A 16,025-nucleotide genomic window follows, 5' to 3' on the forward strand; every position below is an offset into this window, starting at 1 on the left:
GCTTGTTATCCATTAAATTTTGAGCCGTTGACATTGAAAGAAATACCATCAAGCATCCTATCATATTTTCAGCAATATTTAAGAAATTGAATGGGCTTTCCTCTGAAATTTATACTGCAAGATGATATGTTGACTATATAAACCATGGAATGAGTATTTTTCTAAGGCATTTAGGTTATATTTGCATCAAACTCTGGTCTTGGTTCATTCACTTCTGCAACTTCTAACATATCTGAAACTCAAATCTTGAATTTCACAACCCTTGGGTAACCTTCAAGGAGGTGTTAGCATGGGTCCATCGGTACGAGGCATGAGCCAAGGAAATCTTTCAGGGGCACAAATGGTGCAAAGTGGAAATGGCACGAATCAGAATGTGATGAGTGGTCTTGGTCCATCGGGTGTCTCTTCTGGAAGCAGCACCATGATTCCAACTCCAGGAATGCCTCAACAAGCACAAAGTGGGATGCAGTCTCTTGGTGTGAATAACAACTCAGCAGCTAATATGCCATTGTCACAGCAGACAACAAGTGCTGTGCAACCAGCACAATCCAAATATGTCAAAGTCTGGGAGGTAAGTCAAGATGCAATTTTGTTAAAGATTTACGATGGATTTGCAGCATTCTGATGGCAGTGTTCCAATTTTTTATCCTCAAATCAAGGATGGTGTCAGGCTTTTTGGCATGTTTAATCCCCCGTATTTCAAAAAGTTCTCACTTTCTTACTATGGTAGACTATTGACTTTGGGCATGCCACCTAATATCTTTCTCTTATACTTTGTCATACAGTATCTAACAAATTTTGTTTGCTCACATATGTTAAACAAAATAATCTGCAGGCAACCTACTAAGCTGTCCTGAGCTTCTGGTCAGGTGGAGAAGGGTGGGAGAGTTAGGATTGCACCTTGTATTGGAACTTATCAAACCCTTCCTCCCCATCATTCCTCTCACCCCTCACCACCCCTGCGCGCCTGCCCTGCCCCTGCCCCAAAAAAAAAAATCTATAAGTTTTACATTTTTAGAATAAGGAGTGAACTCAGTCCTATGTGAAAAAAAAAAAAAAACAACACTATGCCTCTTTAAGATTAGTATAATCCCTTCTGCATTCCTGTTAATACTGACTTGCATTCTTTTGGAAATACCAAGACATCCTTGACCTTTATGGAGAAATTGCTAATGCTCCATTTAGAATAACCTTCTTCATCAAGTTGATGACATTCATATACAGCCTTTGCTTTTCTCCTTTCCCCAACTGATCTTACTCAAAATTACATAGGCACTTGGTGATTTCTCACAGATTATAGTCCTCATTAATTGTTCCCAATCAGAACCTATTAGTACACATTTTCCTTGGTAATAGTGCCTTCAAAACTCCCCTGGGTTAGTAAAAGCTAAAATGACCTAAAATGCAATGGGCCAATTTGACCATGTGTTGAACAGTGTCTTCTAGTCTCAGGTTTGTATTGTTGTTTGTAATTTCCTGTCAAAAATTTTCATCAATCATTGGTGAGGATTTTGAGCCTAATTGCTCTTCATCACTGCAAAGTATTGTACTAGTGAAATACTTAACAATGAACTTTCATGCAGGGAAATTTGTCTGGGCAGCGTCAAGGACAGCCTGTCTTTATCACCAAATTGGAAGTATGTCTGAAACACCTGATAAATATTCATAATATGCCTCGTTATGATTGTAGTTATTGCATAGTACTGCTTTATTACTTCTTCATTGTTACCATTCCATGTACTCCAGCATTTCTTTTCTTTATGCACGAACCTTATGCCTGATTTATTTGTTACAGGGTTACAGGAGTGCTTCGGCTTCTGAGACGTAAGTTTGGAATTATAAAATTACTTCTACTAAAAATGGACTTGTATAGAAATTTCTGTTCTTAAAGTTGCTTTTACAACTTAGATTTTCATTGTTGAGACCAATATATTAGTTAGGCTTATTGACAAAAAGATCTAAAACTTTTAGACTTTTCTTGATTGTTGCCAAAACTTGATTTTGTGTTTTATAGCCAAACCTTAATTAGTTGTCACAATGGTAGTCAAAATGACTAAATTAAATTTGAGAAAATAATAGTAAATTAAAATATGCTTCCTAAAGTTTTATTTAATTAATAAAATAGTCTATTAATTTAAATTTTATATTTGAATATTTTTTTATTTATAGCATAAAATATATTTATAATATAAAATATATTTTAATTCATTTTAATTGAAATTTTATACTAAAAAGTTATTTTTATTGATAAAAATATATTTTAATATAATCAACAATTCTATAATTACATAACAATAAAATAACCACAAAATAATCACATTGTAAATTTTTTTTTCCAGCTTATCAATTACGCAAAATAATCACATTTTCATGACTTGTTTTCTCCTACTTCCAATATTGTCTCCATAGATGGTATTTCTTCAACTTCCAATGGAGTCTCCAAAACGTGATGTTTTCTATTCCCTTAAGCCATTCATCTGTAACCATAGCAAAAGATAATTTGATTAAAGTTTCTAATTCAAATTCTTCAAGCTTAGGCTCTCCACTTCAAGTTGCTTTGTTGAGTTCCGAAGGTCCCTTTGTTCTTTACTTTTTCGTTTTTCAACTGCTAAGAGCTTGGTTGGACCTCCTATTGACAATGTTGTTCTACTGGAATAAAATTTGCTCAAAATATAAAGGCATAAATTCTTGTTTTAGCAAATATTTCATCATAAATCATGCATGACTAGTCCTTTCACTTCCCATGTGTGTGTCTTCTCCTGTCACCACCATACTGTTGATTTTTAATGAACCAGATGGGCTTATAGTTATCTTCTTCCTCCAAATCTTTATTATAGATAATATTGCCCATGAGCAGGAATTGATTGATAAATAGGGTCACCACGAGAATCACCATCTCCTCGCCTTCTTTTATCAACCCAATTACAATTTGTTTCAATTCCAAAAGCACCAAGATGATCTGCAATTTCTTCGAAGCATCTATTTCAAAGCGTCTCTTTATATGCTCGAATCTGAGATTCATCTATTGCTCTAAATGTCGCTTCCTTCGTCACAACATTTTGTTCCTATGATAAATGGCTTTAGTTCCCTAATCACTGTCGCAAGAACTAATATAATCGCCTCCTCCATCAAGGTAAGCCATCTTGATGGGGGCGATTTTCCCATCCTAATACCACCTAATGTAGTTTGAATCTCACAAAGAACACACACTCACAATACTCAAAGTATTAGGGAGAAATTCTCAATAGAATTTTATTAATCAAAATTCAAAAACTGAAAATACATAGAATATACTATATTGTGCTATTTACAGGGATTTAATCACCAACACCTAATAGGAAAATAAATCTATTTTCTCAGAAGTTTAGATAATTTAAAACATAGTAGGAAATCTAGATAAAATAGGAAAATTTTAATCCTAGATAAAGTAGGAAATATAAATAACCATAGTTGCCAAATCGAGAATCAAAATCTTTATTTTATGAATCGAGACTGGAATTGAATTGTAAGATTCGATAAAAATTCTTAAAATTAATTAGAAATGATATATGTTCTAAAAGTTAAAAAAAAAATACAATGACATATGTTGATCAATAATTGTCATTTAGTTAATGAGAAGGATACTTTTATATCATGTGTTTTTATGTTATGAAATATGAATTCTTGAATTGTAGACAATGATTATCATTGTGCACATAGTGAAAATTCCATTTAAATTTGAACAATAATTAAATAATAAAAAAGGATAGTGAATTAAATTAAAAGGTCAATATAATGTCATAATTTGACAACTATAATTAGAGAAGTATATTAACAAAAAGGAAAAAGAAAAGAGAAAGAAAACAAAAGAAGGAGAGGGAAAAGAATGGCTAGTGAAATAAAAAAAAAAAATAGCTAAGGAAAGGTTTTATTTCCACTTTTCACTATAAAAAATGAAGTGAAATGTTAAGGTTGCGTTTGACATTGTTGTTTTTTGTTTTTGGTAAAACTTGTTCGTCCAAATTGTTTCATTTATTTTTGTGATCACTTTTATAGAATCATTTCAAAAACGAAATAGAAAAAAGTAAAATATCAAAATCATGATTTTTCTTTGAAGTTTTTAGTTTCTGCCTTGCAATCAAATTCTTCACTCTTCCCAAATATTTCTCTTTGTGATTAGGACTTCATTACCCAATCACACTCTATCACTTTCATCTTCCCAAATATTTCTCTGTGTGATTCATGGTTTCAAAAAACGGCCATTATTTATAGGTTTTTTGGGCTGCCATGATTGTTACACCTGTTAAATTACAGGTTTTAAAAATTATAGCTGTCACGTCCATTACGGCTATTATGTAACCGCATCGCCATTACGTAACACCATTACCTGACTTACTTTGCATTTGCAGCTCTATTTCATATCTACTTCATTTCCATGGCTGGCTCCATTCATGTGAAAGTGAAATTGATCTGTTGTAGAGGGATTCTTTCTCTTTAACTTATTCAATTATTATGTTAAATGGCATATATTCTCTCTTTTTCTCTCTTTATTTTCAATTTTCACTTGCCATTTAATAGCCATTTACTGTCACTTAAAGTCTTAACTTTCTCTTAAGTCTCAAGTCTCGGCCATTTTCTCTCAATTCTCAAACTCAACATTCTCTCTCTCTTTTTTTTCTTTTCTTATCTTCAGCCACAATCAAATCTACTGAAGTGAGGACCTTCAACTTCAATCCTCTACAAAGTTTTGAGTTTAAGAGCATCAAAAAATGAGTTATTGTTTATTTTCTCTAATTCTTAAAACTTTTTCTAATCACTTTTAGGTAAATACATAAATAATTAGAAAATAATATTAAAGAATTTAATAAATATATTAATGACTAATTAGTTCATACTAAATAAAAATAATGGATATATTAATAATATCAAAGAATTTAATGGATATATTAATGATGTATAAAAATAATGAACTTAATGTCTTTATTTAATATATTTATACTTATTATTTAGTTGTATATCTTAGTTTTAATTATATCTTTGAATATGTATGCATGTCATAAAATTTGCAAATTTTTCAAAAAAATTTGAATTACGAAAGGTTGCTACTGTTACTGTTATGTTACAGCCGTTACAGGCCAATTGCCATTACTTGCGGCCATGATCACAATTTAAAATATGATATGATTACAACTTCATTACCCAATCACACTCTTTCACTTTCATAACTAGAAATTTATAGCGTATATTTTTCTTGGTTTCAGTGATCTAAATGGAAATCTATCAATATGTATGTTTCCCTAGAACATAAGAATACTTGATGATAGATCTTGATGAGATGAAAGGAACAAAGCAGCGAATACTTAATGTTTTTTCAAACATAAAGAAGATGAAGTAAACGGTACCGTTTATAGTATATGTGAGATGAGAAAAAAAAAAGTAGGAGATGACGGTTTAAAAGTTGTTTATCAAAACTTGTCAACATCAAGTAAAAACTATTTTTGGTTTTAGTAAAATAAAAAACAAGAAAACACATGCATTACCAAGCATCATGGTTTCAAATAACAACCATTATGTTACACAATAGCCGTTATTTACAGGTTTTGGGAGGGTCTGTTACACGATATATTGCTATTTACAGGCAAATCTGCAAATCTGAAGTTGTAGGTGTAATGGCCATTATAACTGTTACGTATTAGTAATGGTTGTTATGGCCTACTGCAATCATATGGAAACAATGTTATTTTGCATCTCTTTTCTTTGTTTGTGTATTCTCTTTCCACAGCTACTATATCTCTCATATTCTATCAAATTTTCACTCAAATTTCTCTTTTATTCTACAAATTCTCTCCCTTATTGTTTGCTAAGCTAAGATCCATGATTTCAAATCGCAGTTGTGTTCACGGTCGCAATCATGAGTGATGGAAACAGGCTTGTAATGGCCATAACGTAATAGTAACAGTTTGGCGCTATACAAATTTTTTTGAAAAATTTACAAAATTCATAAAATGACTATATATTGGTAGATATAAGTAAAATTAAAATACAGAACCATATAATAAGCAAAAATATATCAAATAACGATATTAAATTTATCATGTTTAGACATCATTAGTATTAACAATTTATAGATAGAATAGAGATATTTAATGATGATCTTAGCGTGGCAAATAATGAGAGAATTTGTTGAAGAAAGGAGAAATTTGGGTAAAAATTTGAGAGAATATGAGAGATATAGTAGCTGTGAAAGAGAGAATACGCAATAAAGAAAAGAGAAACAAAATAACACTGTTTCCATGTGATTGCAGCAGGCCATTACCATCGCATAACAGTAAATAACGGTCGTTACTATTACATAATGGTCGTAATGGCTATTTAATTTGCAACTCTAGATTTGCCAATAAATAATGGTGTATCGCATTAGGGACCCTCCCAAAACCTATAAATAATGGTCGTTAGGTTATGTAACTAGCCATTTGAAACCATAGTAAGAACATCATTAAATATCTCTACTTTAGTTATAAATTGTTTAATACTAATGATGTCTAAACATGATAAATTTAATGACTGTAATTGATGTATTTGTGTTTGTTATATAGTTGTGTAACTTAGTTTTATTTAAATCTAGTCATTTTATGAACTTTGTGAATTTTTCAAAAAAATTTGGATAGGGCCAGGCTGTTACTATTATGTTACGGCCGTTATAGGCCTATTTTCGTTACCTGCGACTGCGACCGTGAATGAGATCGCGATCATGATTTGAAACCATGCTGAACATACCCTAAAATTTAAGACTATAGGCTCTAACAACCCTCTAGAAACAAAAAATCAACAGAATCAGTAGATTCATATTCACTAATAGATTCAAATCTCCAGGACAGGAAATCAAATCGAATCCTAACTAATCCTAAATAAAATAGGAAAATTAAAAACATTTCCTAATTGAAATAAGAAAGCATTTAAAACTAAATCTGCAGCTGTACTTTTACAAAATAGCAAGTTAAAATGTGTTGGCACATTTAGGGACGTGCTTGGACTATTTGGAACACGCCCAAAAAAAGAAGCCCCTGATCAGTTGCAAAATATTCATATATCTCATGATTGTGGAGAAGACTATATTTAAAACCAGGTTTAGTTTTAAGAAAATTTAACATGGAAATTGCTTGAAGTTAATGGTGAGATGTGAGTTTTATCCTGGAACATTGAGAGTGGGTTGGTGTCCAAGCATCAGACTCATGTTTCAGAATATTTTCCAACATTTTGGTGTGTCCAGCATCCATACCCTTCTCCATATCCAAGTGTCAGACATTATTACTTCAGTGTTAAATGAAGGGCCCAGGTAATGTAGATTTTATGGATGTGTCGTCTCTAGGAATAATGACCTTCCTATGTTTAGGTTTGAGAATACCTTAAACCCCATGCTATGCTGAAATAAAACCAATCATATTATATATATTAATGTTGCTAAAATTAAACCATTTGCTAAACAAAATCAAACTAGTTTTTTCTCTAGATAAAACTACTGATTATGGTAGAACTATTTATTTAAACTTTGTAGCTATATAAAAGATGACTAGTTGTTACGTGCCAATTAGGTACAATTATGGTGGGCAGCCAGATAAACCTAACTGAAGGATAATGTACTATTTTCTCAGGTTTTGAATTATTGTAAATGTTATGATCTATTTCCTGCAGCGTAAGTTGTGATTGTTGGATTTTCTCACAGTAAACTCACAAAGAAAATAGAGGTTCTCTACCTCACACAACACAAGATTAAAATTATAGAATTAACACACATTTCATTAGACTAGGCTGCTTATATAACAACAAAAGTAGTACAAAAAGCATGGTCCATAGTTACTACAACAAGTTTCAACTTACTTCTTTTTAATCAATCTCCTTAAATCAAGGAAAGACATACACTTGCACCTAACAAGTTTGACAACAAAATTTAAGGATTACAAAATGCAAAAAAATGATCTTCATATCTTCTAGAAAAATCTCAATACTATAACACTCCTCCTTGAGATTTTTCTTGAAGAATCTAAACTTTACTGTTAACTCTTTAAATTTGGATTTAGATCATTTATTTTGTAAGAAACCAGCTCCATAAAATAATTATTCTCAGCCTCTTCAATTGGATGGAACTTCTCTTGCTTGATTCTCCCATGCTTTGCATGAATTCTTGCAACTAAAATAAAATAATTTTTTGCTGCTGAAAGCATAAGAAAGTTTAGCTTGCTTTGCTAAATTCTTCTTAGACCAAATAGCTTGATTTGCTTTTGAGGCAGCAACCGTTCTTTTACCCTTGTCATTTGGAAATTTTATTGTCGGTTTAACCTTATTGAACTCCTCCTTGATTTCATTGCAGTAAACATTTAATTTTGAGCCTTTAGCATTAAAAATAGCATCAGAAATAGCTACTTTGTGATGTCCTTCTTTCATTCCAACACTTGCAGAATCACTTTTCTGTACTAAAGTTTTCTTTTCACTTTCAACTTTATCACAATCAGGTATTTCTTTAACTTCAACACTAAATACATCAAATTTCAAATTTAAAACAAAGCTATTATTCTCCAATCTTGCTTCAACAACCTTATAGTCATGTGAGTCATAAATGAAACACAAATCCCTTTTAAATACCACATACTATCCCTTCCTTATCATTTATGCAACACTAAGAAGATTTTAATCAAGTTTTGGAATAAATAATTCATCAGGAATGAGCTTCGTACCTTTCTTTGTTTCAAGTGAAATTGAACCTCTTTCTCTAGCTTCTACAATTTCTCCATTTCCCATTCTCACTTTAGTCTTGACAAATCTAACCAAAAAGTTGAAAAAACTTGCATTATTGGCCATGTGATTTGTATAGCCACTGTCAACATTCCAAATATACTTCTCTAGTGACTTACAAACTTGAGATGCAAAAAATAAAGATTCTTAGTTGAGCATGTTGTTGTTGAGATTGATTTTGCTTTGCTTTGCAAAATCTTTCAATGTGACCTTGCTTCTTGCAAAAATTGCATTGAGCCCTTTTCTAGCATTTATCTTCACTATGATCTGTCTTCCCACGAGTGCCACAAGGTAGAAAATTTTTTTTCCTGCTACCATATCTATTTTCAGCTTCATTCTCCTTTGTGCTTGATGAAGCTTTTCCTTTGTTCTTGGCTTGGAAAGCTTTGAAGGCTCCTTCAGTAACTTCTTCATTTCTTATTGAAGTTTTTTGCTCTTGAGCTTGAAGTTTGCTAATTAACTCTGCAATTCTGAGTCTCTTTAAGTCACATGACTCTTCAATTGCACAAATTTTTGCTTCAAACTTGTTTGGCAAAGAAATCATAATCTCCTCCACAACTTTTCCATCTGGAAAATCTTCTCTAAAAAGCCTTATTTGATTCACAATTTCCATTAGTTTGGCAGAAGTTTTTGATAGATTCATCATCCTTCATTTTGAGCATCTCGAATTCTCTTTTAAGGGTGAGCAATCTGACTGATCTCACCCTCTCACTCCTTTGGAACTCTTTTTTAAGCTTGTCCCAAGCTTCGTTGGCTGTTTGGGCACCAACTATTCTTGGAAAGATAGAATCTGAAACAGCTTGATGAATGAAAGTTAAAGCCTTGTGTTTCTTGGCACATTCATCACTATGATATTTGATTTGCGCCAAGGTTGGATTTGGTGGCAAAGGTGTTGGATCTCTTCAATTGTATACTACATCCCACAAGTCATGAGCTCTAAAAAATATTGTCATTTTTACAGTCCAAAAATCATAATTCTCACCTGTAAAAAGGCATTTTGTAGATAACCTCTCAATTTTTTTTCTTGTTAAATAACTCTCAAATCTCTCTTAAAAAACTCACAAAGATAGACACAGGCCCCTTAAGATGGAAGCTTTAATACCATTTGTTGGATTTTCTTCTAATACCATTTGTTGGATTTTGTCATAGTAAACTCACAAAGAAAACAGAGGTTCTTTACCTTACACAACATACAATTAAAATTGCAGAATTAACACACACATTTCATTAGATTAGGCTGCTTATATAGCAGCAAAAGTAGTACAAAAAGCATAGTCCATAGTTACTACAACAAGTTTCAACTTACTTCTTTCTAATCAATCTCCTTAAATCAAGGAAAGGCATACACTTGCACCTACCAAGGTTGACAACATAATTTAAGGATTACAAAATGGAAAAAAAAAATGATCTTCATTTCTTCTAAAAAAATCTCAATACTGCAACAGTGATCGTGTGTTGAAGGTTTAGCATCCTAATGCCATGTTCCATTAAACTGCTCAGTGACTTCCTATAATTTTTTAAACTGATTGATAATAGATAATTAGTGCAGTGGGTGTCTTATTATCATAAAAACTGATTTTACAATTTTACTATTTATGACGCTTTGCATTGAAAGTTGGGTGGTAAAGGAATGTGAATATGGTGGATGTGAGTGTGCTAAGATGGATCTGTGGAAATGCAATAAAAGATTTTATTTATAGTTAGGTGGAAGTGGCACACATTGAGGATGAGTTGAGTGAGGAGCAATAAAGATAGTTTGCCTGCATCCAACATAGATTGGTGGATCCACCAATACAAGATATTGGGAAATGGGAACATCCAAGTTATTGGAGTGAAGACAACAGGAGGTATATAGCTGACATGGGGTGAAATACTCAGGAAGGATTTAGAATGTGATGATAATTGAGTAGAATGGAGGCTGACTCAACAACATTAAGATTGAAGCAGACTTGAAGAGATAAATTATTTATTGTTCTTGATCTCAAGCTTCCTATGAACTGTTCAAATAGAAGTCCTCAAAATTCTTTGATGTTTTAAGTGTCTATATGACCTGTGTTACATGAGGTTGATAGACTCGATTTTGACCACTTTATAGCTTCATAGTACACCTTTATTATTATAATAATTATTGTTAGCAAATACTATTACAACTAGGTACAACACTCAACTTATAGTGGATGACCTTATTGTGTATGACCTCCAATCAAAAGTCACAAGTGCAGAATCCTTTCAAACCTACCATTCATCTTCCTTCTGTACACCATAATGAACAGAGTGGCAAGGTTCATTCTGTATTGGGTTATGTTTGTGTATCCCTTCACCTTCATGCTTGTCTTAACTGTTTTGAATTCCTTTGCGGCAAGCTCGCACAATATGCAAACCCATGTACACGGGAGAAATAAATATTCAAATGGTTGATGAGTTCTCTGGTGCGCTTCTCAGGCTTGCTTCAAACTGGCCACCAACAATGCAAATAGTTCGGCTTATATCTCAGGACCACATGAACAACAAGTAATCACTGTATTCCTGTCTGTCTTGCATTTCTTTATTCAATTGTGTCAATCTAGATTTGTTGTATTTCTGATCCATTCTGATATTCTTTTATTTATATAGGCAGTATGTTGGAAAGGCTGATTTTCTAGTATTTCAGGCAATGAATCAGCATGGATTTCTTGGACAACTGCAAGAAAAGAAGCTTGTAAGTTGCCCGAGTGCTTAGATCTCTTTTACCCCTCCTGGGCTTGGCATATAGCCTAACTTCTTAGATTATTATATTTTCTCATTTTTTTACAGTTGTTTGAAGCCATGCTTCACTAGTCCCTCTACAATCATCATTAACTTTAGGTGTATGATTTTCATGAAAGAATTTGGAATTCTAATGTTCTGTTTAGCTTATTACAATTCCACTAAAGACTTAATTGTTATAGTGAATTGGAAGCGAAGGATAACAATATTAATAATGGATGCATTTTGTATGATATTAGTGTTTATAAATAACTAGATCAGTGGAGCATGGTATTAGGGAATTGTCTCAAATTCTTTACTCTTATGTTCCAGTAATGGTTGTAATGGCCATGAGTGCCTTTCTCCACCTTCTTCTCATCCTCTTTTCCTTTTTTATTTGTCTTTGAAAAGTGTTTGTTAGTCTTGTACAGGATGGGGAGAACTGGTAAGGCTTGAGAACTCATCTTGTGGGACTTGCAAAATAATGAGGCTTGGACAAAGGAATTTTTCCCTTGGCAGGTTGCACCTTGCCTATCATTTTTTTGGGGTATGGACTTGGGACTTTGAACTTTGGTCCGGCTCACTTGACTGTGTGATGTTACAATAAAATAATTAAGTTATAATAAAATATATGGGGCCAGGGCAAAAGCCTAAGCCTGCTCCACTAGGCTATTTGTAGAGCTGGGCTTCAGTTTATGTCAAGCCCAATCCAGAATTGTGCAAGCTTATGAGTGTGTCTAGGGTGATCAAGATGAGTAAGTTAATGCAAAGGCATAATCTGCTGTCTTGTTCTGATAATTTCTGCATTTTTGCTTTATTTTTCAACTAGGGTTCCTTGCTGGGTTAAATTTTTTGTGTGCTACTTTATAGGGTGAATACTCAGACAAGCATGAAAATTGCTGCTGTTATATTCTAGCACGGGATGAATTGAGAATCCTGGGGATATAGGGGCATCCTTTGCCTAGTTTTCGATGGTTGAAAACCTGTTTATCTAGTTAGTTGAGCTAAATAAGAGGAGCCGATTATTCTTATAATAAACTATTGCATATACTTCTGTTATTACTTTAGAGTTAAAATTACTTAAGGTAAATCATCACATAAATCCTAAACTTGGATGCTCTTTGCAAATTTGGCCAAAACCTCATAAATAAATTGTGTCCACAACTTCCTTTATTGCAATCAATCCCCTTCAGGCTTGTTTTGGACTTCTTGTAGTAATTCAATTTTGCAACTCACTATGGAAGTCGTGGTCTGAATTTGTTATTTCCAAATTTTTGGCAAGTTGCATACAAATCAAAGGCCAGGATGTATTGATACTGCCCAGGTTCTAAGAAAAAGAAAATAAGAACCTTGTGAAACTAATACTCAAGTTCCAGCAATTGTTTCATGACCCTTTTATCTAGTTTTCGTTATTTCAATCTTGTTTCCTGTTTGGTGTGAAAACATGGACTTTATATTTATTTACTGGAATTTTCTTGTGTTTAATGTCAATCTTAATTTCCCAAGTGTGCAGTCATCCAATTGCCATCACAGACATTACTGCTTTCTGTTTCAGACAAAGCCTGCCGCTTGATAGGGATGCTCTTTCCGGGGGTAAGATGTTCTACACCTTTTCCTATATCTGCAGGATTGATAAGTTCTTCTAAAATTTACAGAAGCTACAGCCTATATTAGGAGCTTTTTCTTTCAGTGTGCTTCATTGTTATTAGGTATAATGAGCATGCAAAAATATGTAGCTAGTGAATACGAATTTTAATTTACCTAATAATTATGTAGAACCTGGATATGGTTGTGTTTAAGCCTCAAATATCCAGTCAGCAGCAACAAATGCAGCAGCAGCATCACCAGCAGATGCCACCGCAGCAGCATCCACAGCTACAGCAGCAACAGCTTCCACAGCTGCAACAGCAACAACAACTTCCACAGCTACAGCAGCAGCAGCAACTTCCACAAATGCAGCAGCAGCATCACCAGCAGATGCCACCGCAGCAGCATCCACAGCTACAGCCGCAACAGCTTCCACAGCTGCAACAGCAACAACAACTTCCACAGCTACAGCAGCAGCAGCAACTTCCACAGCTACTGCAGCAGCAACAGCATCCCCAATTGCAGCAACAGCAACAACTCTCACAGCTTCAACAACAACAACAACAGCTTCAACAGCAGCAGCAGCAGCTTCAGCCGTTGCAGCAGCAGCAGCAGCAGCTTCTGCAGTTGCAGCAGCAACTGCAGCTTCTGCAGTTGCAGCAGCAAGTTCCACAGCAGCAACAATTGGTTGGGACGGGAATGGGTCAGGCATACGTTCAAGGTCCAGGACGGTCACAATTAGTTTCTCAGGGACAAGTTTCATCACAAGGGCCAACAAACATGCCTGGAGGTGGCTTTATGAGTTAAAAAGAAAATCAATTAATTGGGAGCATAATACATCAGTGTTAAAAAAAATTAAAAAAAAAATAAATAAATAAAAACACCTGAGCAATTATATTGACCTGTTGGATCTCTTAGACAAGTAATTTTATCAACAGGGGTTTAAAATCTATTTATGGTATGTAAAATAATGATATTATCGAATCTGGCCTTCCTTTCTATTTATCAGCAAACACCTTGTGCTTATGATCTGTCTTTTATCTTTTGTTTAGTTATTTGGTCTCTAACTTAATATGGAGAAATTCTGATAACTTAGGTACCATGAATGAAATTGTCTATAACATTCATCTTTATGCAGCTTTGCAACTCAGTAATCATTGGGATTAAAAGATGGGACTTCTTAAGTCAGGGGGCTTCTCTTGAACTGAATATAAGCACTGAATGGTTATTATTCCTTTATATTAAGCAATCTTTCAATTAGTGAATGGCAAACACAGACTAATTTTTATGTATTTAATTACATATATGAAATGTTTAAGTATAATATGAAAGATATATTAGTGTAAAATCATATAAAATAAATCAAATTATTTATATGATAAATTTATATATTTATTCCAATCTTATATAAATACGTGTAAAAGTATTTATAAATACTAAAGACGAACTTATGTAAAAAAAAAAAAAATCTTCTTGTAGGAGATTGACTGTCAAACTAAATATTAACTTAGTAGAGTTTTTCACATAAAAGAAGAAGCTCAAATTATAATTTAATTTATTTTTCATTATATAAGTGCAAAATTTTTGAAATTAAAGAAGTCAAGATTATAATTTAATATATTTTACATTATGTAGGTGTAAAATTTTGGAATTTTTTATGTTATTTTCAAATTAAATTTTATCAGTTTTTAATCTTCAATTTGTAGGACTAGTAGATGAATCAACCAATTTTTTTTTTATTTTATTAATAAGCTGTATTTTAAAGATTTTGATTGCAACCCTACATTTTTTTTTTTTTTAACTGAGCAACCCTACATGATTAGTTAGAGATTTATTTCTTGTTAATTAAAATTTAATATTATAATAAAATATTAATATTAAATTCATGGAATTAATATAAAAAAATGTATATCCTTAAAATTTTTACAAAGAAATTTTGTTTTATTGAAAAAAATTTAATTCGAAAATAAGTAAAAGAAAAAGAAGATTGTAAGCTCCAATCATTTCGTAGCTTGGGTGGTTCGACTCACTATCCAACAACAACTACGTATTGCTCTTTCTTAAATTCTTCACTAACTTTAGTTTCTCACAAATGTCTTTTCTTCCATTAAATCACTCTATTTTCAAAGAAATTTTTATTTAAATTCAATCTATCTTAAATTTAATATATATAAAATTAAATGAAATTTTTAATTATTTTCACTCATTATAAATTTAAAATATAAATTATTTAAAAAATATTTAATAAATAAATCCTATTACCTTTAAATTATTTTATTTTAATTTATTATCTTTTAATTATTTTATTAAAATATTAATATATTTTTAATTAAATAATATTTTATGATTCATTTATTTAAAAAAAATAATTTATATATAAAAAATATTTTTATAGAAAATAAAATATTTTTGTTATTTAATTATAATATTAAATTAATGATATATATTTATTTTATATGTGTATAAGTGTTTTCATATTTTAATAAAATTATTAAAATTTAAAAAATAAAAATAATTTTTTATTTAAAAAATGTTATTTTCATTAAAAAATATTTAGTTTTCATGAGAAAAATATTTTTTATTAATTAATTTTCTTAATTTTCTCAAGTGCTCCAAATATTAAAAAATGTGTGAAATATTTTTTTTTAAAAATATTTTTTATAAAACAGAATAACTCTTAATCTCAAAAGATAAGAGAATAAAAATTATTTAAAAAAAAAAAAAAGAAAATATATAACATCATTAGCTAAATTTCTTTCCGCTACCGCTTTTTTTTGTTTTTTTTTTCCCAAATGCACCATGTGTTAGGAACAGCTCTTTTCCTTTTCCAGAATTGAAGGAAAGGAACATGATGTGTGAAGCACGAAAACCATACCCAACTAATTGTATACTTTATTTTTTTTAAGAACCAATTGTATACTTACCTTTACAAGAACAGTACATAT

At 31.9% G+C, this 16,025-nt stretch overlaps 1 protein-coding gene across 1 annotated transcript; it reads left to right on the forward strand.

Annotated features, from left to right (window-relative positions):
* Positions 1–257: 257 nt before the first annotated feature.
* LOC131175384 (mediator of RNA polymerase II transcription subunit 25-like) lies at positions 258–14,106 on the forward strand. Its single transcript, XM_058139509.1, has 7 exons — positions 258–571; positions 1,584–1,637; positions 1,796–1,824; positions 11,212–11,280; positions 11,383–11,467; positions 13,000–13,086; positions 13,270–14,106. Exons 1-7 carry the CDS (start codon positions 290–292, stop codon positions 13,885–13,887), a joined length of 1,224 nt encoding a protein of 407 aa, XP_057995492.1. The 5' UTR covers positions 258–289; the 3' UTR covers positions 13,888–14,106.
* Positions 14,107–16,025: the final 1,919 nt, after the last annotated feature.

The sequence above is a fragment of the Hevea brasiliensis genome, chromosome 17 (assembly GCF_030052815.1).
Source record: "Hevea brasiliensis isolate MT/VB/25A 57/8 chromosome 17, ASM3005281v1, whole genome shotgun sequence".
Taxonomy (NCBI): Eukaryota; Viridiplantae; Streptophyta; class Magnoliopsida; order Malpighiales; family Euphorbiaceae; genus Hevea; species Hevea brasiliensis.

Coding starts and splice junctions, on each gene's coding strand:
- LOC131175384 (XM_058139509.1), top strand. CDS start 290: ATGGGTCCATCGGTACGAGGCATGAGCCAAGGAAATCTTTCAGGGGCA. Junction 11,281..11,382: donor CAGGACCACATGAACAACAA/GTAATCACTGTA, acceptor TTATTTATATAG/GCAGTATGTTGGAAAGGCTG. Junction 13,087..13,269: donor TAGGGATGCTCTTTCCGGGG/GTAAGATGTTCT, acceptor ATAATTATGTAG/AACCTGGATATGGTTGTGTT.